This window comes from Brachycentrus maculatus, unplaced genomic scaffold (genome assembly GCF_059751285.1).
Source record: "Brachycentrus maculatus isolate JH-2025_06_01 unplaced genomic scaffold, ASM5975128v1 h1tg000102l, whole genome shotgun sequence".
Classification (NCBI taxonomy): Eukaryota; Metazoa; Arthropoda; class Insecta; order Trichoptera; family Brachycentridae; genus Brachycentrus; species Brachycentrus maculatus.
This window is the reverse complement of record NW_028280856.1, coordinates 337,175-363,351: the sequence shown is the minus strand read 5'-3', so window position 1 is coordinate 363,351 and position 26,177 is coordinate 337,175. Positions and strand designations below refer to the sequence as shown.

The 26,177-nt window shown below is 29.4% G+C and overlaps 1 protein-coding gene across 5 annotated transcripts in view; it reads left to right on the top strand.

The window, feature by feature from the left end:
* Positions 1-26,177, top strand: part of cpx (synaptic transmission protein complexin) — a 561,632-nt gene that overhangs the window by 437,160 nt on the left and 98,295 nt on the right. Inside the window, exon 2 of one of the 5 annotated variants that reach the window (XM_088258683.1) lies at positions 145-396. The exons of the other annotated variants lie outside the window; for them this stretch is intronic. Coding sequence (XP_088114809.1) covers positions 384-396 — 13 coding nt within the window. The 5' untranslated portion in view covers positions 145-383. The remainder of the gene's footprint in view (positions 1-144; positions 397-26,177) is intronic. 5 annotated transcript variants of the gene reach the window in all.

Below are 26,177 nucleotides of genomic sequence, written 5' to 3'. Positions count from 1 at the left end.
GTAAAACTTAAATTTACTCAAATTCACTTAAATTCCAGTATTTAAAAAAAATACTTTAAAAATTACCAAATTAATAATTTACGCACTTTTTGAAGTAAAATTTTCTTTTCCGGGGGTTGATAAACTTTTTACTTTAATTTTCAGAATGTAGAAAAGAAAAAATTAAGCAATACTTAAGAAATGTCCATTATTGTTATTAAAATTAAATAAAAATTTATATTCAATTAAATTTAAGTCGATCGTTGATATTTCAATTCCTTGGTGCTACGTTTAAGATTTTTTAATGTCGGGGTAGTAATATATTTTATATAAAAAATTCGTCCAGTACGTCGAAGAGAGAAGAGAGAGGCAGAGAAAGAAAGACGACAATTACGTAACAAGACATGAATATACTAGGTATGTATAATATATCTTTTTTGTATTATTCGATTATTTTTTCTTGTTTCGTTAACAAAATTCTTTTAAATAAACACTAAGACAATCTTGATAAAAAGAAATTCTCTATTTTTTTAATTTTTTTTAAGTAACGACTTAAATATTTTATGTACATATATATATTTAAAAAAATCGTATTTCTAAATTGTTTGAATATACTTATTTGCTGTTTTGTTATCTATGATATTCAAAAATGATTCATGTTAGACTCGTATTCAAGTAATTGCAATATTTAAAGAAAAACTCTAATTTCAGTGTTCTTGCCCTTACATTATGTTTAAAATAAAATACCATACTTAGTTACTTTAAATGTTTTTTTTTTTATGTAAAATATTTTTATTATATTTTTACCACTCCATACACACGATCACGTAAATTTAAAGGTAAAATTCATCATAATTTAATATAAAAATAAATCACTTAAAAAATATCACTTTGTGGTATAAATAAATCCTCCAAAAGTGCACCTATACAAAAAGTTTAATTTGTATAAATAATCTTTTTTAAATAAATACAACTCAAACTTTGTCCTCAACCACTTTTGACACTATGTTTCAACCAATTTTAACAAGGACCTTGTCATCTTTAGGGATATATACGTACATCCCTGAAGAAGATAAGATGTTTCATAAGATAACGATAATGATAGTACCAAAAATGAAAGTGGTTAAGAACAACGTTTTGATTTTATAAAGCTTAAAAAATGTTCTACAAATCGTTAGCAGGAAAACCTTCAAGATTTGTTTGTATTAAAATAATCATGTCATTCTACACAAAACCAATCCAGTACACCAAATAAAGTGCCTTATGCACCATTTGGTGCTGATAAAGAGAAGAAAAAAAAAGAAATACAAATATTTCTATTATATTTTTTAGTCCGCCTCCGTAGTGTAATGGTCAGCACGCTCGGCTACCGTTCTGGAGGTCCCGGGTTCGATTCCCAAGGGGGGTAAAATAAATACAAGTGATTTTTTTCACTGTAATATTTATTCAATATTACCCTGGACTGGTACCTGAAGCGGTGGGCTGATCACCTTTCCTTCATGTGTAAACGATCAAGATAACACTGCGTTTATATGACGCAGTGCCCTATGCACCATTGGGTGCGGATAAGGGTTTTATTATTTATTATATTTTTTAAACAAATAAAAAAATATATATCAAAATGTTTTCCTTGCCTTCATGAAAATGTTATGTAAGTTCCAATTCTGAAACAAACAACAGCGTTACTTCCTACCCAAACTACTTCCTACTTAATTAATTTGCTAAAATGTTGTCTTAGCAGCTTAAATCCACAGAAAGATTCTTGTTGTTCTATAAATCCGATCGATATGGTAAACAATTTTGCATTTGCCGTTTTCATTTTAACCGAGTTATTCTCTTGTCTTAGGATACCATTTTTTACGCAGACACTTCTTCGTAAAAAAGTTTTTTAGATTTATTTACGCAGACACTGCTCCGTTTAGGCATTCTAACAGTGTAACGGATGCTCTGATGTATTCCTATTATTCTGTCAAATCTATTATGCTACTTTGAATGAGGTCACAGGCTCTTTTGTCGACTGGGTCGACTTGAAAATAAATATACAATTCAATATTTAACATTTCACACTAGATGACTAGGTAAATCAGATGTATCACGCTGGGGGAATATTTATTTTGTAAATATGAATACAAAACACTCGTTTAATGCCACATTTCAGTTTGTTAATGTAAACACGACTAGTTTCGAAAACTACAGATATAACTGAAGTGCGAAATTCACGTTACTCTTGATTTTCTAATACTTTAATATTGCACAGATGTAATACAACAACAGCGTTAAATCATTATACGTACATAGGTAAAAAACACTTTTACAAGCTTCCGGAAAACTTAAAATCTAATTATCTAATAAAAATAATAATTATTAAATTTAATCAAAAATATAATAAAAATAAATGCTAACATAACAAAAATAACGGATTATATTTGTAATTCATAAATTTTGACTCCGATTTATGCGCTTGTATGCAGTCAACCTACGATAAGACGATCCTTAAAGAAGGGACGCTTGCAAACTGACGAAGATTTCTAAAGAATTGAAAATCAAAATTTCAAACATATATACATATATATATCTTAGTCATACAGGAAAAAGTGACCGACTAACAAAACGTGAAATGTTCGGGAGGGCCATTTAAGTCACTTCTGCTTGGCAAGAAAATAAACATCGATGCAGTTAGTCATTTTTAACAAGTCAAAATATTATATTTCCAAGTATTATTATCATTTTATATCATATTTAAGTATGTTATCAATCCATTATTTTTCAGGGCAATATTAAGCTAGTAAGATATCAAATAGTCAATGATCACGTTTTTGTGAAAAATGCACTTGGTCATATTATTTTGTATGACGATATATATAAATATACTCGTATAATGGATGACTCTGCGGGACTGTTTCCGGGTTAAAATTAAGATAACATGTAGCTACTTAGCAAATATTTTAAACCTTCGTGTATTTTAAACAGATTCTGTTTAAATGCAATATTTTTAGAATGTCTTTGTACCGATATTCATTTACTTATAACACCGAGAGATTTTTATTAAGTTTCTATAAATATATTTCAATAGTAGCAAATAAGCTTTTCGGGAAATAAATACAAAATTATTGACATTTAGAGGGCTTAGGATCTGTCGTCGTCTGGCCAAAGTGATCACCTAATAGGTGTATTTATAAAAATGGTAAGATATCAGTAGGTGCCGAGATTTCCAATACCTTTCTTTAAAAAAAATCGTCTTTATTGTAATACCCACAATTTTTTTCTTAATTATTCTTTTTTCAGTTAAATTATTGCTTTTAGTTAAATTCAACTCCATAATTAAAATGGTATCCTATTTTTTTAAATCTTTTTAAGTCCAAAAAATCAGGGTAACACGTCAAAAAATGTTTTCTTGATTTTATAAACAGATTATGCATCCGTTAATTTTTTAACTTTTATCTTTGTGTTTTATATGAGAATTATAATCACCTTTTTTTTAAGGTATTTAACCCTTGTCTAGCCATTTCTCACTTTATACCATCATGATTTTAACGACTTCATATAATCTTCTCGGCATAAAAAAATAATGGCTACCAACAATGGTAAAGGAAAAAAATTAGGTTTGTATATTTTTTTATAATTATTAATATCACGATAATTTTTCTACAAACTGTCGACAAAATCTTCGAGAGGAGACATTGAATAATTCGCCTTTATAAAAAAATATTAAAAATATTGAACCTGTTTATGCAAGTATGTAAGGGAATAATACGCCCTCGTCTGCACGCAAAACTTGACTGACTTGCGTGTATTAAATAAACACTCACTCGGAAAACCACCCTTATCGATCCTTGGCATAACGTCTGTTTTTGCAAGAAACATGAGTGCTCGAATCGATATTCGAATGGGAATCAAGATACTACGATTGTTAAGTTTTCGTGGCAGAGAAATACCATTTTAAAGTAGCGGTTTTATTTGTATATATATTACAAAGGCTTTTATAAATGTCTAAGGAATGATATATGATTTAGTTAATTGTTTGATCATGTGTAAAGAATTGTGAAAAATCGATGGTTGGAAATAACATGAGTGTAAGCATTATATATATTTTTTAAACTTTGAATATAGAATAGAAATAAAAACTTACATCGTTGAAATAGAAATACAAATATACTTATGGATATATGTGTACTTACAGGGCTTATGAACTGCCAACGGTTGGTTAATTGATCACTTTACACACGTCTAACCACACAAATCAAATTTTGGAAGTCATACATATATGATCCATCTCATGACGTTTCGTGGTTAAGTTTACAACAGCCATCTATGATTGGATTTAGAAAGCTTTAATTTTTTTAAACCTCTACGTTTACAAGTAATTTGAGCATTTTAGCAAAGCTTTCATTCAGCAGAGATTTATTTTTTGTATGCAAGATCTGAACCCGGATTATTTTACATAGTGAGAAACGCCGGAAAACCTGATTTTAATTTTTTTTTTCTATTCAGCTTATACCTTGACCAGCTATTTTTATTCGCAACATTTTGAGTGTGTCCAAATCTTTTTTCGTTATTCTGGGTTTTTTGGGAGATATTTTTACATTTACTACTAAATAAAAACTTACTCAAATCAACCATAGATACTGCCGTGAACTCACACATGAAGTGACGTGAGTATATAATATATATGGATGATTACAAAAAATTGAGTTGTGTGGTCGTCAATCATGAGAATAATAATGAATTTTACGCGTGCGTAATATGGTCACTTAAATCAGCCTATTACAGGTTGTAAGCACTGTAAATATTAAGACTTCCAAATTCTTCTTTGTCTTTGTTGAGATGTTAAAATGTAACCAATTTTACTTTGATTAACAAGTCAAATTTATAATTATTTTTTTTTTTTAGTTTTTCGATTGATTTAATATTTTTTGTAATTTTTTTTCCATGTTATATTATTTGATAAAGAAATATTGCATGAAAATATTCGATTATATTATCACTACTGTTATAATGTCACCTCCTATAATCTCAGTCGCAATATTTGAAATAAATTCACAAAGCATCATTCGAATTTAAAAATTTATTTCTTTCATTAAATTTCCCAAATGGAAATTGGTCTCCGATATAAATTTATCACACAAAACAAACTTTTATTTGTTTTCAATTAACTATCCATTTTAAGTGAATAGTTTGTTTTTTTATTTTTTTTTATTTTATGTATTAATTTTAAATCAAACACAGATTTTTTGAGTCTACTAAGTTGTATTTTATTAACAAAAACACATAAAAAATTATACTGTGACAATTGTTTCGCCTTGTTAGGACATTATCAAACGAATGTTTCGACATTCGTTTGATATTGTTTTTGTTAGTAAAATACAACTCAGTAGACTCGAAAAATCTGTGTTTGATTTAAAATTAATACATAAATTAAAATGGAGTTCTACAAATTAAACGCCAAATCAATAAATAAATGAATAGTTTGTTTTAATAAATAATCAAATAAGAGCATTTTTTAAAAATAAATTGTTTTAACAAACTCAATCTCTCCGATTTTCGCCTACCAATAATTTTCCACGGGAACAATAGAAAAGTTAAGTTTATCTCTTGTTTTCCTCAACTTTATATCTGCGGTATAAGACATTACCTACCGTACTTGTATTCAGATACACACAAAGCTTTCGTAAATATTGTTACCCCACATATTGTTGCCTCGATGTGTTAACAAGGGCACTTTATTGGGACAGAATTTACAGGAGAAGCTTTTAACTTGAAGTTAAATAACATTATAAAGTTTAATAAAATACATTACATACTTTGTACAAACTATGTTAAAAAAAATAAGACATAAAATTCTAAAAAATGAACTAATTGCGTTTTATACATCGCTCACTTCTTTCAACGTCATATATATCAAAAATTTTCAATTTTCAGTTGTGCATGTTTTCGAAATGCCAAGAAAATATTCTTTATCCCAGCAAAAGCGGCATATTTTTAACTTAATATTTACCCACTACAGGGCTGAAAATGTTGTTTTCGCATTTCGAATAAAAGGTATTGTTTCATTATTTTTTTGAATATCCTAAATATTTTTCAAATGGAGAAAAAACATTCAGGTTTTACCTAAAAAGATCTGTTGCACAGTAAAAAGTTCAATAAGTGGCTTGATATTTATATATTTTTTTAATACATTCTATTACATTTTTAAACCTTAAAAACGATCTCCTGAAAAATCAAGATTTTTGATTTATGACGTTGTTGAAAGGAGTGAGCGACATGTTAACCGGAAAAACCCATACAAATTAAAAAATACAAAAACAAAACTATTTTATTATTCATTAGTATAAACAATGAACACTGAGTATAAGTCCCTCTCCAAGCACAAGAGCATATTCTCTTGAATAGAGAAAACATCTTTACTAATATTCTAATTGTCAAAAGTAGAAATGCCTAGCAAATGAATTAAATTATTATATTTTTTGTTTATTTTACTATATTAAATAAATGTATATAAATTTTCTTAATATATATTTACATACATACGAATAAATACTTTTGTTGACCTTTATCCACACTCAATGGTGCATAGGGCAAAAGATAAAATTTATGCAATGTTTATTAAATCGTTTATTATACGAAGTCGAAGTGGTCAGTCCTGCGCTTTAGGTACCAGTCCAGGGTAATATAAAATAAATATTACAGTAAAAAATACTTTTTTTCATCTAGACCTCTTATAAAAATTAAACCAGGAACCTCTAGTATAGTAGCCAAGCGTATTAATGATTACACTATAGAGAGAAGGTGATAAAAAAGAGTGAATAATTGGTGATATCAATTTAATTAGTTTGTTATATTGTTATATTATATTTAGAATAAACGAGTGTGTAAAAGTATGTTTTAGATAAAAACTTCAACTGCTACTCTTATACATATTTTCAACTCTTCAAATTTGCTTTTCTTGTTTCAATTGAAAAAAAATGGCGTTTAGTTTATCTGATAAATTTAAATATTGTTTTATAATTTATGTATTTTATATAGTATTACATATTGTGTATTTTATTTGTTTCAGGTAAGAGATCCCATATATTTGAAGGCTACTTAACCTGATTTTGAGAAAACAAAGGTAAATAAAATTCCTTATATTTTATCAATTGATTTTGCACTTTGTGATAATATTTTTACATTTATTTTATTAAAATTTTACTTAATAAATACCACTTTTCCTTAAAATCTAATGTGACACGTGTTTTGATGCATTCTGCATCATCTTCAAACACCGTATTTTAAACACGTGTCACATTAGATTTAGTGTTATAAGTAAAAGTCACATTTTAAATGCTTAAATTTCTTCATAAATTTTTTTCAAAAATATTTTATTTCACATTTATTTTAGCGGAATGGAAAAAATTGTAGAAATTCATGTGTGTATATGTGTGTGTGTATTAGATTATTTTCTTTTTCATAAAGATGGCGTTATTAAGCCAGGATATTGTTGATTTATCTTAATCATTAATATTTTGTTAAAGATTTTCAAAAAAGATTTATAACATACAATTTTCATTGAATACTTTTCTGAATTTTGAAAAACGTAGAATTTTTTATGATCAAAAACTTTATTCAAACCCTTATCCACACCTCAACGGTGCATAGGGCACTGCATCATATAAACGCAGTGTTATCTTGATCGTTAACACATGAAAGATAGGTGATCAGCCCTTCGCTTCAGGTACCAGTCCAGGGTAATATTGAATAAATATTAGAGTGAAAAAATCTTAATATTTATTTGACCCTCCCCTGGGAATCGAACCCGGGACCTCCAGTACGGTAGCCCGGCGTGATGACCATTACACCACAGAGGCGGACATTCCAAAAACTTAAGTGTTTTCATTTTCATTAATTTTCATCACAAAACATCGATGATATGCACGAGCTATGACCAATTCTCAAGCATCATGTACTAAAATATTAATTTTCATGCCCTAGAAATCAACCACAAAACTCAATGTGGATTTGATTTAAAAAAATCTCTTTAATTTATATTTGAAGCACTAACTTTGTGATTTTCCATTTTATAATTAAAATGTAACTTTGTTTTAAAATCATTATAAATATTTTATCGTAACTTAATTATAATGTCTACCGGTTTCAAAGCTAACTGCTTTTTTATCAAGAATAAAATATTTGTAGTGATTTTAAAACAAAGTTACATTTTAATTATAAAAAATCTCTCTATAAATCCGTCGATGTTTATTTCTCCTTGTTTAGAAAAAGTACTACACTTTGACCGTAGAACAAAGTTGTGCAATTCTACTACGCAATACCTCTGAAAACTACCCTAAAATAAAGGATAAAGTAAGTTTACCCTCTCTGCTCTTTCGTTACATAAACCAGAAGTTGATTACTCGGACTGAACTCCAAACACGGGGTTAATCTGCGAGGTGTGCGAAATTCGAACTGCCCTGTGGCGGTTTTGGCGAAATGGGTTAGGTTCACACAATAGAAGCGCAAAATTTCAAATCCATTAACTCCGATTTGCATCCATACTAATTATTTTCACAATTAATTAAACAGATTGCACGGAAGATAAACAAAAATCCTTTCTACTTTTGATATTAATTTACAGCATGTATAGTCTGTCCAAAATTTTAATAGTGTGGTTGTCAATCATGGGTAGAATGGTGAAGTTAAGTGCCACGGCATTTTTCAGAATTCCAGTCTAAAAAGTCAAATTTCGTTTAATCATATTTTTTTATTAAAAGCTCAAATTATTGTACAAAATTATATTTACTGTTCATGTAGTAATATTTTTTTAAATAATATAGGGTTTTAAAATCATAAATTTTCAAATGCATTTTGAAATAAAATAATACCCAATAAACAGTATTACGTAAGTCTCTAACTTTGAAAATAATCAAAGTTTTCCATTAAAATTTTCAAATGCATTTTTGTTTCTGAAATTCCTGAAAACGTGAAACCTCCCCCACTGTGGGTTCTGAAATGTAGAGTTTCACGGTTCGGTCGATAGGGATGAAGCTGGCCTCGCTACAAGGTCGCCTTGGCTCCGCGCCAACTCTCCTACACTTCTCGTATCTCATCTACAGCCTCCAACCGTTAGCGTTCAATCTACCCCTGCGACGGCAACTAACCCCGATATTGTTTGTGATGTACGACGTCCATAAAATTGGTCCAATAAAATACGTCGAAAAGTATAGAGAAATCAACTGACGTCTTTATTGACGAGACTCGCAGAATTCTTGTAATGGATCGCTTAAGAAATTTCAAACGTTTCTCTCAACAGTCGTTGTTTTATTGTAAGATGACACATTTTTCTGTATTTAAGCGAAATTACACACATCGCTCACTCCTTTCAAGAACGTCTTATATCAAAAAACTTGATTTTTCTCGAGATCGTTTTTAAAGTTAAAGAATAAAATAAAATGTTTAAAAATAAATATCAAGCCATTTATTGTACTTTTTACTGTGCAACAGATCTTTTTAGGTAAAACCTTAAGGTTTTTTCTCCATTTGAAAAATCTATACATTATTTTTAAAATAATTAAACAATATCTTTTCTTTAAAATGCAAAAACAACACTTTCTGCCCTGTAGCGGGTAAATGTTCAGTTTAAAATATGCCACTTTTGCTGGGATATAGTACATTTTCTGGGCATTCCGAAAACATGCACAACTGAAAATTGACGATTTTTCGATGTGACGTTGTTGAAAGGAGAGAGCGACATGTGACGCTGCACGGTCACAGATCACAATTAATTTGGACACATTACAATTTATTTCAATTTTTGATATTTAAGTATAAAAATATGCATTTTATAGGTGTCTTTACTGAAAGTATAATTTATTTTTTATATGAAGATAGATCAGATAGAAAATCTGAGCATTTCAATACTTACGACCAGGCATTTGGCTGGATTAAGTGATCTCAACGCACTTGTATAAGGTTTACCATTATGCTCATTATAGAACATCCATATTTCATTTATTAATATGCAATTTTATAGATCCGTTTTGTTTGTAAGGTGAAATTTTCACAGATGGTGATGCCATCAGCTGAAAAATTGTGAAATATATAGCTTTTTCTAATGTACATGTTTGAAATTCATTCTTTTTTTTTAAGAGAAATATAATATTTAATAAAAATACTTTCGTGCTAATTCTGTGAGCTTAAGCAACTCATTATTTAAAATAGGTATCAAATTGTGGTATAGTGGATTCGAACCCAGAAACGACTCAAGAGTCCTTGACACTAGCCACGGGACTACAACCCGACACTTAATTAAGTCATGCACTCTGGAATGCTCAGACTTTCATCTGCCTTTATATTTTTAAAAAAAATATTTAAAAAAAAATTCTTCGATGTGTATATACTCGTATATATTGTATATCATCATCAGTAGGATACAACATATCTATGTATTAATTATTTAATCGAACACACATTTTTTGAGTCTACTTTGTATTTTATTGTTAAAAATACATTAAAAAAATTATTGTGACAGTTGTTTCGCCCAGTTATGGCATTTTCAAACGAATATGAAGTTTAAATTGACTGACGATCCTAAAATAGCTACATATATATAAAAATACTAAAGTACCTAGTATTGTATAGCTATTTAATAAACCGTCAGTCCGTTTAATCTTCACATTCGTTTGAAAATGCCATAACTAGGCAAAATAATTATCACAATATGTGTTTTTTAACAAAAAATATAACTTATTGGACTCAAAAAATCTTTGCTTGATTTAAAAATTAATACCTACATAAATTAAAAAAGAGCTCTAGAAATTGAACGCCAAATCAATGAATACAATATCTTTCGTCTGATATGTATTTCTTATATATTTTCCTCTATTTTTCCAATATAATTAGAGATTATACTTAAATTTCTTTACAACATTTTGAGTGTGTCCAAATACTTGTTCACAAATCTGGATTATCTCCAATTATAGAAGTATTTTTCATAATATTTATTGACATCCCATCAAGGATGAAAAAGAACGTGTAAGTCTGGGCATTTACGGGGCTGACGACCGTCATAGGCTGGTTTAAGTGATCACTTTACACACGTGTAACGTTCACCAATTCTACCCATTATTGACAGCCGCACTACTTAAATTCTTGGAAAATCTATATATTTGAACCAATTTCGAAACGTTGTTCTTGAATCATAAGAACTTCACTAGAGACATCTATTGTTGAGATGTAAAGAGTAGTGTGGTCACTTAAACCAGCCTATGACGGTTGTTAGCTCCGTAAATGCCCAGACTTCCATGTTTCTTTTCATCTTTGATGAGATGTCAAAAAATTATACTTTAATTTCTTTTTAAAGCACATTGTACGCTTGAGAAATTCGAGAACAAATATGTTTATACGGTATTATCTATCATTTCTCCTGTCATTTTAAGATGAACCAATAAATAGAGTATGCACGTGTCATTCCGGCGAACGTATATTAATACCCTCCCTTTACACTTTTGATGTCGGCGCTGACACGGAGAGACGGTGGAGTTAATGCATTTCGCATTCTGGTTTGGCGGACGACAATTCCATCACGTAGATTTCAAGGCACCGTCTATCCGCTTATACGCTAACGTACTTATGAAGGAATTCAACTCGGTAAAGTAGAGAATGCGAGATAAATTCCTCTCCCCTAACCAGCTAAATGCCGACGTTCGCCGTATTTAAAAATAAACACAGGGTGTTAATTTCTTTTTTGAATATTCACAAAAAAATAAGCGGATTATAAAATTTGATTATTCATAAACCATTTTTAATTTAAGTTTTGCTTGGTTTTACTTGGTAAATACCACTATTTCTTAAAATCAATTATGACAGCTGTTTCGATACATCCGTACAATTTTTTAAGCATCGTGAATTCAAACAAAAATGATGCAGAATGCATCAATACACATGTTTGAATTAGAACAACAAAAATTTAAATTAGAAATTGATAGATATCACAAAGTGACTGCCGAATATTTTTTTTAAATTAAATAAATCATTGTCATGTTTATAATATAATTTGAACTAAGTCAATTATAAATAATTTGTATATTTATTGATTTGGCGTTTACTATTTAAAATAGAAATTATGAGTAAAAACATATGAAATCCACCTCCTTAGTGTAATGGTCAGCACGCTCGGCTACCGTTCTAGAAGTCCAAGGTTCACAGGGGGGGGTTTAAAAAAATAAAAGTGATTTTCCACTTTAATTTATTCAATATTTCCCTGGACTGATACCTGAAGCGGTGGGCTGATCACGTTTTCTTCACGAGTTAATTATCAAGATAACACTATGTTTATATGATGCAGTGCCCCATGCACCATTGGGGTGCAGCTAAGGGTTTGAAGAAGAATAATATTTGATAGTTCATAAACCATTTTTATGTAGGTTTTACTCGGCAAATACCAGTATTTCTTAAAATTTATTATAACGCTTGGTTCGCTGCATTCCGCATACTTTTTAATCACCGTGATTTTGAACAAAAATTATATGAAATGCATCGAAACACTTGCCAAAATAGATTTTAAGAAAAAGTGGGAAGTAAAAATCAAATTAAAGATGGACAGATTTTACTTCACACTGACGGTTGAATCAATTTTTGAAATAAATTGAAACATTATCACATTTATCTAATTATTTGAACCAAGGAAAATATGAGTTTGAACATATTAAGTTAAATGTGTTTTAAATATAATATGATTTATTGATTCGGTATTAACGTTCTGGAATTACCCTGTAGATGAAAACATCTGATAGTTTTCGAAACTAGTCGTGTGTAATGAAATAATACTCATTAAGTGGTATTTTATAAGTGTTTAATTTATTGTAAAATAATAAAATAACATAAAAATAAAAATAAAAACAAAATAACAATTTGTAAATAGTACAATAAAAAAATTATCATTTTTTTAATATTTATATGATTTCATTTGCATATTATAAGTGAGTTCTCCCAATCAATTTCACGCTTATTTCTCCCTATCAATCGCGGCATTTATGACATTCTCTCGAGCACTTAGAAAACAGGTTCTGTTGACTTAATGACAGCACAACCAGCCGTACAAAACATCTGTCAAATACCGAAATTCCGCCCAAAAAATTCCATCATTCCGGCATTCGATCTCGTCTGGGGCGCACAAAAGGTCGATTGCGGCCCGTTCTATTTTTTGTTCGATTTAGACGCCCCATCCCTAAACACCTCCGGATGAATTTCAATTGTGTTTTGTAATTTGAAAGGCTGCCGGGAGATAGGGATGTGCCTACCGTGGGACGCAAATGGGGCGATTACGTCGAAATGAGATATGGGCGTACATGGGAGGAGGCTTCGAAAAGTCCGTACGCGCGACATGTGCTTAGGATTGTAAATACTGGTCACCCTCATCCATCACGAAAGATAGAAGAATGGAAAATGACATGAAAATCATAGAAAATGTTCCGAAAATATATTTACTTTTTTTTATCCACACTTATTTATTTTCATTACAAATGCAAACATGTACAGGTCTAACGAAATGAATTTATTTTTCAAACTATGTAATCATTTTACTATATGTAATAATTTTCTCAGAACACACAATTTCATAAACAAACAATTTAGGGTTTTTAATGCTAAGATATTATTTGATAAATTTAACGTATTTCTAACTTTTGCTATATTTGAAATATATTACAATTATATATTTGAAAAAAAAATTGTTATACTAAGTTTTACTTGGTTTATACTATATATTTCTTTAAATCTATTGTAACATGTGTTTGAAAATGATGCGGAATATAACAAAACACGTACGATTTGAAGTAAAAATGGTATATGTCAAGTAAAAATTAAATAAAAAATGGATTGATATTACCACAGAGTGACAACCGAATTATTATTGACTTATTTTATCATATATGTATAAACCGTCATATTATAACAAATCACAAATTATAATAATGTGCCCTCATTGAGTTTTTCGGTGCCAAGGGCGCATTTCACAATATTTTTTTTATTTTTATTATAATAAAAGAAACTTGTTTATACAATAAAATACGATATGGCTGAATGATACCATATATTTCAGATTTAACGACTTCAATTATCCATTTATATGTATGTTCAATAAGACAGTGAACACTCAAATTTTATTACTTAAATTCAATCGAAAAAAATCACACGGATAATAAAAAATACGTTTTTATTCTCTGAACTTTTTGAACCCCCTAGAGTATACATGCACGTACCTATTACCCAGGACACATATATTGCATGGCATATATGTATATAGATCTACATTTGCCGAAATGGAATAAACAAATTTACGAGAAATTCATACGTCATCAGAATAAATGAAATGTATAGGGACGTGTGTGAAATAATAATTCGCGCCTTTGTGCGAATCCCAATTATTAAAAATACTATTTTGTGTGTTTCTATTAAAATCTATTGTACGTGTTTATATTACTAAATCGGATTATTAAAACCAGCATGTTTTTTTTATATTTTTCCTTTCAATATATTTAAAAATGATAAACATATTTTTTGATTTACTAATTCATATCTATCATATCTTTCTTTTGTTTAAAGTGACGGTTTCCTACTACCCTAGTTATTCATGTTTCATCCCTTCTCTCATTTTTTTTTTTAATTTTAAATACTCAATTTTTTTAATACTGTATTGTTTGTTTCTATTATAATCATTTGTACGTGTTAAAATTACTAAAGCGGATTATTTAAGTCAACATGTATTTAAAATGCCCAGACTTCCATATTCTTCTTCATCTTTGATGAGACGTTAAAAAATAATATGAAAATAGCTCCTATAATTGGAGATAATCCAGATTTTGTGAACAAGTATTTGGACCCACTCAAAATGTTGTAAATGTATTTAAACATTGTTCTATTTCAAAATGATAAAGATGTTTTTTTATATTTTATTTAATAGTTCAGCATTATCATTTATTTTTTTTGGTTAATGTTACGGTTTCTTACTGCCATAATCATTTGTTTTATTTTGTTATGTTACAAAATTATAACAAGTTTATTTATTAATTCTGACAGTTCAATATAGATTTTTTTATTATTTTAAAGGAATAACCCGTAAAGCCTCTACTTATATAGGCTTGTCTACAGGTAGGATAGTAATGATAGGGAAGGTAAATGTGAAAAATACATCATGAACACCCAGACCAATTGACAATAAATCTTACTTAATTTTATTTTGCACTTGCGGGAATCGAACCCCCGACGCCAATTCACAGTCGAACTTCTTCTCAACTACGCCACGGCACCTGTCTGAGAAGAAGAATAATATGAAAGTCTGGATATTTACAGGGCTTATGACCTTATGTAGGGCTTAATGTGATCCGTTATGACCTTATGTAGGGCTTAATTTGTCCGCCTCTGTAGTGTAATGGTCAACACGCTCGGCTACCGTTCTGGAGGTCCCGGGTTCGATTCCCAGGGGGGTCAAATAAATATTAGTGATTTTTTCACTGTAATATTTATTCAATATTACCCTGGACTGGTACCTGAAGCGGAGGGCTGATCACCTTTCCTTCGTGTGTAAACGATCAAGATAACACTATGTTCATATGAAGCAGTGCCCTATGCACCATTGGGGTGCGGATAAGGGTTTTTATTATTAATGTGATCACTTAACAAGCCTATGACGAGTCATAAACCTTGTTAATATCCAGACTTCCACATTCATCTTTTTCTTTGATGAGATGTTTAAAAAAATCTAAAATAAATGGAAAAGTGTTGGACCTTTGCGTTGTTATGAAAAATATTTTGAATAAGGTAGGGGTTGTTTTGCCGATACTTGGCAGCCACCAACCCCTTTGTAAATAACGTAAGAAAATTGATCGGTTGGAAATAGAGTTTGTTTGTGTTTGTGTGGTCGATATTTTATGTTGTTCACTTAACATACCGATTTAAAGTACCACAATCTTCCAACGTATATCGCAAGCACCTTCGGTATTATGCACGGAATCGAGCCAACGCGATATGACCGGGAAACTTTTCATATTTTACAAGTTATATTAGAAAAATAACAAAAACGTATTTCATTTATGATTTAAATAGAACATTCTTTTCAAATCACTATAAATATTTTATTATAACACAATTATAATGTCTACCGGTTTCGAAGCTAACTACTTCTTTATCAAGACTGATTAATACTTATTACTTATAATTACTAAATAGTATTAATCAGTCTTGATAAAGAAGTGGTTAGCTTCGAAACCGGTAGACATTATAATTATGTTATAATAAAATATTTAAAGTGATTTTCAAACAATGTTTAATGTTCATTATAAAATGGAAAATTACAAAGTTAGTGCTTCAAATATAAATTATAAAAATTAAAATTAAAATTAAAATTAGATTTTTTTTATTTACGTGATTTTTAGTGTGTCCAAATGCTCGTTCAAAAGGTTCGTTTTCTCCACCTAGGAATTTTTTTTCAGGATATTCAAGTTTTGAGGAATTCGTCAGTGAGTAAAAATAATCAGGGGTTCGAATCTTGCACAATCCCTTTATTGGAGGGAAAAGTGCAAGCACTCTCTCCAAGCACAAGAGCGTAGTCTCTTTATTAGAGAGAACAGTGTAATTAATTTTAAGATTGTCAAAAAAAGAAATGTATAGCAAATGAATAAAATTACAAAAAAAATCTTTAACTACATAGAAATAAAAAAATTAAAAATAATAAAAAAAATTGGACACCTCCAATAATATTGTGAATATTTTGTAGTTTATCATCACATTACGTAAATTTAATTACAAATTTTATATAAACAGGCGTCAAGAAGTTACATAATTGTCTATTTATATATTTGGCATTAAATTTGTAAAACTATATTTAAATATTTGTATAAAATATTAAAATCATATACTGATTTTAAGAGTCCCTCTTAATTGTATTTAATTATTGAAAACACGTAAAATTAAATTTTGTGACGGTTGTTTCACCTTGTTCGCCTTGCCTCGATAGTGGTTTAAATATGCCATAACAGGGCAAAACAATTGTCACTAATTTTATTTTTATGTGTTTTTTAAAAATAAAATACAATTAAGGAGACCCTAAAATACAGTGTATGATTTTACTTTTTATAAACTAAGTTGAGTGTTTTTTTCAATCATAAATATATTTTTTTAAATATCTTTCATTTTATGAATATAATGAATCCTTCGTCTGGGCTGAGACACCTATGAAAACAAATATTTTTAAAATGGTCTAAACAAAATTAATGAATTCTCCACTTCGTCACGGCTAAGTTATAAAAATAGTAAGGCAAAAAGGTTACTTATGGGCATTCAAAAAAAAGGTCTTGGAAGGTTGTACTTCTCGCGTGACTGGATTGCGTGAGGCAGTGCCGGGGTGGAAATAATTCTAATAGAGCCCTAGGGTGAGAAGCACCAAGAAATAACAGTAGCCGGCAAAGCTCGTTTTTCCATTTTACTCGGATTTTTATGAACCGCTGGATTTACGATGGTACCTCAAAGTGGTTTAAAAATCTATAAACGTGGCACATGCGTCAGCCAAATTTAATCTGAAAAGCCCCGCATAGTTTGTCCGTCTCCATAGTGTAGTTGTTAGTGCGCCAGGCTACCATGCTGGAGGCGCCGGGTCCGATTTTCAAGAGGGTCAAAATAAGTATTTATTAGATAATAAAGTATTAAATAAATAATTATTAAAACAAATAAATGTAAGAAGGCGAGATAATTGTAACGATTTTTTATGTGTTTTTAATAATAAAAATATACAATTCAGGAGACCTTAAAAATCAGTGTTTGATTTTAATATTTAAAATATAAATTATGAAATTCTGCAAATAAAATGCCAAAACAATAAATAAATACAATTAAAGTAAGTAAATAATCTTCTTCTACCTCTTATCCACACCCAGTGGTGCATAGGGCACTGCATCTTATTAAATCAGTTTTATCTTAATCAGTGTGGCGTTCCATCCTCTCTGCCTACCCCTGCGGGGAAACGGCGTGATGGTAGTAGTTGTAGTAGTAGTATCTTAATCTTACTTCTTACTTCACGAAGGCAAGGTGATCACTCTTGCGCTTCTGGAACCAGTCAAAGGTAATATAAAAAAAATAATATAGTGTAAAATCAGTAATATTTATTTTCAACCCACCCCCCCTCTTGGGAATCAAACCCGGAACCTCCAGCACGCTAGCTAACTAAACCAGGTTACCATTACACCACGGAGGCGAACAAATGATATTAATAGTCTTATTTTTTGACATGTCATCAAAGATGAAAAATAATGTGGAAGTTTGGGCATTTACGGGGCTAACGACCGTCAAACGCTGGTTTAAGTGATCACTTTACACACGCGTAACATTCACCAATTCTACCCATTATTGACAACCACACTCATCAAATTCTTGGAAGTTCTATATATATGAAACAATTTTGAAACATTATTCTTTAATCAGTAGAACTTCACTAGATACATCTATTGGTGAGATGAAACGAAGCTTTTTTATTGAGCAGAAACTCTTATATTAGTATGTAAATATTAATAGTAATCAAAAATTGGAATCTTCTCGGGTTTTTTATTCAATTCGGAAAATAAGTTTTGATTTAAAAATCAATTCAATTATAAAAGCTTTTCTGTCTTGTGTTTAATTTCCTCTCTCAGGTACGTTAACGCCATGTCAAATCGGCCGTGTAATCATTTTTCACAGCGGAATTTGCATAGTTAATAAGCAATTTGCGTTGTAGGCTGATTACAAAGCAGACATAGAACGTGCCTGGGAAACCTTACAAAGAAAAGTCTATTTTTTATGCTAGCATTGTATTGATTCTCGAACAAAGTGTAAAGGTTAGACGTTGTACGCCGTAGAGAGGGAATTCAAATGTGTTATCCTCTTGTTAACTCTATGTTTTATTAATTTATTTAAACATCATGTAAGAAAATAAATAAGTACATTGGCGGGCTTATGGCTTAAAAGCAATGTACAACATTTTGAGTGTGTCCAAATACTTGTTCACAAATCTGGATTATCTCAAATTATAGGACTTATTTTTTAAATAAAAAATATATTTTCTGGCGTTACTCATGTATGTGTTTATAATCCAGGATTTGGACCTCACATACTTATAAAAGAGTTTCTGCTCAATAAAAAAAAGCTTATTTTTATCTCACCAATAGATATTTCTAGTAAAGTTCTAGTGATTCAAGAACAATATTTCAAAATTGATTCATATATATATATATATATATATATATATATATATATATATATATATATATATATATATATATATATATATATATATATATATATATATATATATATATATATATATATATATATATATATATATATATATATATATATATATATATATATATATATATATATATATATATATATATATATATATATATATATATATATATATATATATATATATATATATATATATATATATATATATATATATATATATATATATATATATATATATATATATATATATATATATATATATATATATATATATATATATATATATTGTATATATATATATATAGAACTTCCAGGAATTTGAGTAGTGTGATTGTAAATAATGGGTGGAATTGGTAAATGTTACACGTGTGTAAAGTGATCACTTAAACTAGCCTATGACGGTCGTCAGCCCCGTAAATGCCCAGACTTTCATCTTTTTTGAGATGTCAAAAAATAATATGATAAATAACTCATATAATTGGAGATTAACCAGATATGGGAATAAAGTATTTTACACACTCAAATAATGTAATATTCACCAATTCTACCCATGATTGATAACCACATTACTCAAATTCTTAGAAATTCTATATGTATGATCCAATTTTGAAACATTGTACAAGATTCAATAGAATTTTCACAAGTGACATCCATTATCCAAATTTTTCTTTATCTAAGTTCAGATGTCAAAAAAATATATTCATTCTGTTACTTGTGTACGTATTTCAGCTGAAGTATCAAGACCTGAATAAATTATTTACGTTTTAGTCATTTATTTTTAAAGCAACCCGTCATCGACCTATCAGTTTTTAACAAACACAGGTATGCAGGTATGAAGGTTTGCAGCTGACAAAAATTTATGAGGCAATAGGGTATAAAGATTTAGTGGTGTCTTATTTAAAAAATATGACAAGACGGAAAAAACAAATAAATTAACTTGATTGTAAATAAAAATACTTGTTTTTTACCACTTTTTCATTATAATACTTAAAAAAAAGGGTTTTTATTAACAAATGAATCATGTGTTACCCACAAAGTGAATGCCGAAACAAAAAATTAAATAAATTAATTTCGTTAATTGATTTGGCAGTCGCTCTGTGGTAAAACCTATGCATTTTTTATTAAAAGTTTATTTAGTAAATACCACTATTTCTTACTGTAGATTTAAAGAAATGGTGGTATTTACCACCATTTCTTAAAATCTAATCATGAATCTAATAATGAATGAACTCTGTGACAAATCTTGATTGATATAAGATATTAAATCCATTGTTTCTATTGTATTTTATTGGATATATTGTATTGTTATTTGGAATTAACCTTACGCATTTATTTTTAACTTAACACATTCACTTAGTATATATTAAATGAATATGCCATTATTCATAATTTGTAAAGAGAATTTTAATAGGCCACAAATAAATATTTATAAACAAATACATTAATTAAAAAAACAAACGTTGGTATCACAAACTCCCAAACCAATTGAAGACAATGTTTCTTGAATTTATTTTGCCATTTGCGGGAATCTGTGACACCAGTTTCGCAGTCGAGCGTCTACCCAACTATACCACGGTGCCTGTCAACTCTATGCTTTACTTATATATATATATATATATATATATATATATATATATATATATATATATATATATATATATATATATATATTATATATATATATATATATATATATATATATATATATATATATATATATATATATATATATATATATATATATATATATATATATATAAATATATACATATATATATATATATATATATAAATATATATATATATATATATATATATATATATATATATATATATATATATATATATATATATATAAATATATACATATATATATATATATATATATATATATATATATATATATATATATATATATATATATATATATATGGATTGGAACCAGGACTTCATTCTGTACTACCAGTTTAGTTTTTTAATTTTTTTTTGTTTTTCTCTATCAGCTTTTTAATTTTTTTATGATAGAATAAATTATAAAATACTAGTCCGTTTTCCTTTGAGACTAATAGAATAATTTGAATAGTATAATGTCACTAGAAAAGTAACAAGCAAACTTTGTGCCTACACTGTTTGCTTGCTGTAAATGATTTCTCCTCTGGGAACCGAGTATAGTTGAAGGTACATATATTAAAAGAAAATCCATTTTGAAAATGTGTTTACTATTCAAATTTATAGAACATAGCCGGGGTTACATGACGCTGTGTGTGTTCGTATTATAAGGCTATAAGGTGCGATTCTCGATGTCTTATTCCGTTTGAGCTGTTTAAATAATTATTTACACTTACATAAATAAACATTGTGTGTCGGGTTGTGGTTCCGTGGTTAGTGTCGCGAACTCTTAAGCCAGAGTTTTTCGGTTCGAACCCACTCTACCAGAATTTGTTACCTATTTATAATAATGAGCTGCTTAGGCTCACAGATACAGTATATAATTGAAGTATTCTTTTTAAAATAATAAAAAACCAATACTTCTCTTTTTTAATAAAAAGAGTTACAATAATAATAGTTCAGGGGTCGGAATAATCAACGTGTATGCATGAGTTGATGCATAAATGTGGAAGAGGCAAAGATTGTTTGCAAAGACTGATTGGTTTGGCGTTCTATTCTGTCTGTTTACTCCTATAGCAGAGGCGGTGTGATGGTTAGTCAGTTAGTTTGTTTTTAAAAATGAGATTGATTAAAAGAATTAATCTAATAAAGAAGCGATTTTTTTAAAGTGGTTATTATTAAAATTATTGTTGTATCTGATTTTGGTGCCGTGGTTATTGTCGCGAACACTTGAGTCAATGTTTCTTGGTTCAAACCCACTCTACTACAATTTGATACCTATTTCTACTAATGATCCGCTTAGGCTCACAGAAATAGTATAAAGTTGAAGTATTTTTCTTAATAATCGAAATACAAATATTTTTCTATTGCCTTTGTCTTGCATGTTAATAGTGATTTTTATTCATAAATAATATAAACGCTCTTTATTAGTGTGCAAATTGGTGGTTCGGTGGACATCCCTTGTATTTCGGTAATTTTTTATCTTATTGAATTTAAGAGGACATGGGCTAAATTTTATATAACGAAATATTCAGAATAGCTCCCGTGTTCCGTAAACATGGCAGTATTTTTATAATACCTGGCTCTGGGTATAGAACGTACTCGGACTTGAATTTAATTAAAGTTTATCTATCTTAATCTCCATTCGAGTGTAGAAGTTACAACGTAAAATGCACATAATATTATTGAGCCGGGAGAATGTTTCCAAACATGAATAACATTTTTAAGCTGTAAAGTTTTTTCTTTTCAAGTTCTTTTACTTTAGAAACAAACTCGTACGAGGGTAATTTTTATTTCTACGTTTTTATAGGTGGATAAAATCATACACAGCGATCTACTACGTTTTTCAATTTTGTCACTTAAAACAAAAACAAAAACAAAAAAACCACAAAAACAGCTATTTTAAATGAATACGATTGAGATTCAAATTATTGTTATAATTAAAATGTAACTATGTTTTAAATTCACTATAAATATTTTATCGTAACTTAATTATAATGTCTACCGGTTTCGAAGCTAACCGGTAGACATTGTAATTAAATTATAAAAAAATATTTACAGTGATTTTAAAACAAAGTAACATTTTAATTATAAAATGGAAAATCACAAAGTTAGTGCTTCAAATATAAATTATATATAGCAAATTATTGTACTTAATCAATTTAATTTATTTGTTTTTTTTCTTTAAATTTTTACAGGTCTTAAAACGGAAGTGCAATTAGTTTTTCAAGAAATGTATTAAGGATTTTCATAAAATATACAACGTCTACAGCTTGATTGAATACACTTCCAGCTTTAATGAAAATATAATATAGAAGGCACTAAATTAGTCCCACGGCGTTGAATTCATTAACAACCAGCATTCACTCAAATAATAGTGTAGTTTGTTAAAGGAATAACCCGTAAACCTCTATTTTATAGGCTTGTCTGCGGGTAGAATAATAAGGGTAGGGAAGGTAGCTGTGAAAAATACATCCCTAATACCCAGACCAAATGAAAATATTTTTTCTTGAATTTATTTTGCAATTGGCGGGAATCGAACCCGCGGTGCCAGTTTCGAAATTGTACATTATATATTTGTTTATGATTTGCATTATTTTATGCAAAATTAAACACCGAAACGATTTTAAACCTTTAAAAAAAAACGTACATCTGGTTTTGGTAATTTTCCATGGTTGATGACAATTAAAGCCCTTTTTCAGCCGAAAATATAATTGGGCTAAAAGAAAGAACGAAAACCTTCAACTGTTGTATTTACCTCGTTATAAAACGACCCCGTATCGCCGCTTTCCTAAAAAACAAACACACGTTAATGCTACACTTTAGCAGATGAAAATAGCACAAAAAGTGCAGTCTTTACTCAATACAAAAATAGCAGCCAATAAACTAGGCATCTATATCAATTTCAGCGTTTATTTTTCCTTTCTAAAAATGTAGCTAACAAATGTTCCACTTTTCCGTATAAATATGTTTTGTTTAAAGCGGGGATAAAACTCGTATGTCCGCGTGACAGTTCCCGAGTAGGTACTCTGCACTCTGCATTTTAATTCTAGCCGTTCTCACAACACGGCAGTGGCAACACTGCCCGTTAATCAGAGATAACGTCAGCCAACATGGCGGCTAAATTATGCTACGCTGGCGCCTCTGGCGGTAGAAAATGGAAGCGTGACGTGCATATTTAAAAAAAAAATGACTCTTTACTTGTGTGCGATTTTGCCTTTGGATGCATTATGAAAAAATAAATTAAAATAGTTAATTTCGCTTCCCTTGTGCGTGTATTTGAATTTGCACAATTCATTCATTAACATTATGATACGTTTATAAGTAAAAGTGCATCCAAAACAACCCAACCTAACCTTACTAAGGATATTTTTAATATTTTGAGTGTGTCCAAATACTTGTTCACAAATCTTGTTTTTCTCTACATACAAGATCTAAACACCGGATTATATAATTCATATACTGGAAAACAAATAAAAGAGCCTCTGCTAGATAAAAGCTTTCCTCAACCCAACACAGTTACGAGAGATTGATATCTAGCAAAAAAATTAGTAGCGTGGTAGTCAATCATGGGTAGAATGGTGAATGTTCACGTGTGAAAAGTGATCACTCAACCACCCTATGATAGGTCAGAAGCCCTGCTACTGCCCAGACTCTTTTATTTATGTTGAAACATCAAAAAGTAATCAAAGATATTTTTTATGCTGAATGTACAATATATTATATATTAATATACATATGTGTTTGTGTTATAAAAATTCGCTTGGATAATATTGACATTTTGGATTATTACTTTTATTAAAATAGATCGACAAACAGCGCATTTCGGTACTGTTCAATCTATTTATCAGTTTTATCTATAGCGCGAAAACCGGGGTTAATTGTTTCACAAAATCGCTAACAATGGCCGCATTTTGCGTGTCATGGGTTTAATGATCCCTTACATGTAGGAAACTAGAGAATGGCCACGTTTATTTGTAAATGATTCGTGCATCGTGTATTATGTTTTGACCCAGCCGATATATCGACGAACCAAAGCTATTATAAATTATTATTCAGCACAACGGGTAGATAATTATGCGTACAATATTCATTATACTGGTTATTTTAATCATTAAGAAGATTTACGGATTATAATTAAAACAATGTTTAATAAAAATATGTGGTATTGAAGCATGGAGCTGGAAACTGAATAATATAAGTAGTTTTTTTGACATCTCAACATAGATGAACTTGGGGTTACGACAAGCCGTTAGCCGTAAGCGAGTCGGAAACACCGTTAATGCCCAGACTTTTACCGTAGGTATTCTTCTTCATATATGTTGAGGTATAATTTTTTTATTAAAAATAACTACCCAATTGAAGATAATCCAGATTTGTAAACAAGTATTTAGACACACTAAAAATGGTGTTAATGTAAGAAGTCTGAATTAATTCGTTGCTGTCTTTCAGATGAGTATGCGGCAAAACGGTGAATGATAGATGTTCCAACGGTGAAATAAGGAAAGAATGCGAGCCTTAGTTAAGCATTTTCGATGAAATTAAGAAAAGTGTGTTGAGATGGTTTGGATATCGCTCACTTCTTCCAACAACGTCAAATATAAAAAAAACTAGATTTTTCAGGAGATCTTTTACAAAGTTAAAAAATATAATAGGTACAATGTATTAAAAATAAATATCAAGCCACTTTTTGAACATTTTACCGTGCAACAGATCTTTTCAGGTAAAACTTGAATGTTTTTTCTCCATTTGAAAAACATTAAAAAAAATACAATTTCTAATAAATGCAAAAACAACACTTTCTGCCCTATAGCGGGTAAATATAAGGTTTAAAATATGCCGCTTTTGCTGGGGTAAAGTACATTGTATTGGGAATTCCGAAAACATGCACAACTGAAAATGGACGATTTTTTATTTATGGCGTTGTTGAAAGAGGTGAGCGATATGTGGAACGAATAAAAACGGTCAAACGTTTATAAGGTGAATTAAGTTGGAAATAGAAGCACAGAAATAACGAGAAAAAATTGGTATTTAAAATTATTCAAAACGTTATGAAGTGATCATGTCAAAAGTTAGAATGATCGGCGGGTATGAGATACATGAATGTGGAAGAGGCGAAGCATGTTTAAAGCAGACAGAGTGGTGTGGCGTTGTATTCTCTCTGCCTACTCCTGCGAGGAAGCGGCGTGATGGTTAAATAGTTAATTTTGTTTTAATGTTCAACTAAAACAATTTTAATGAAATTTTATTTCATCGTTGAATATGGCTGCAACAAGTGTTTTTTTTTTACCCATCACAGGTAAAAGCATGCATTTTATCACACTTTTTTTAACCGCTTTTATCTT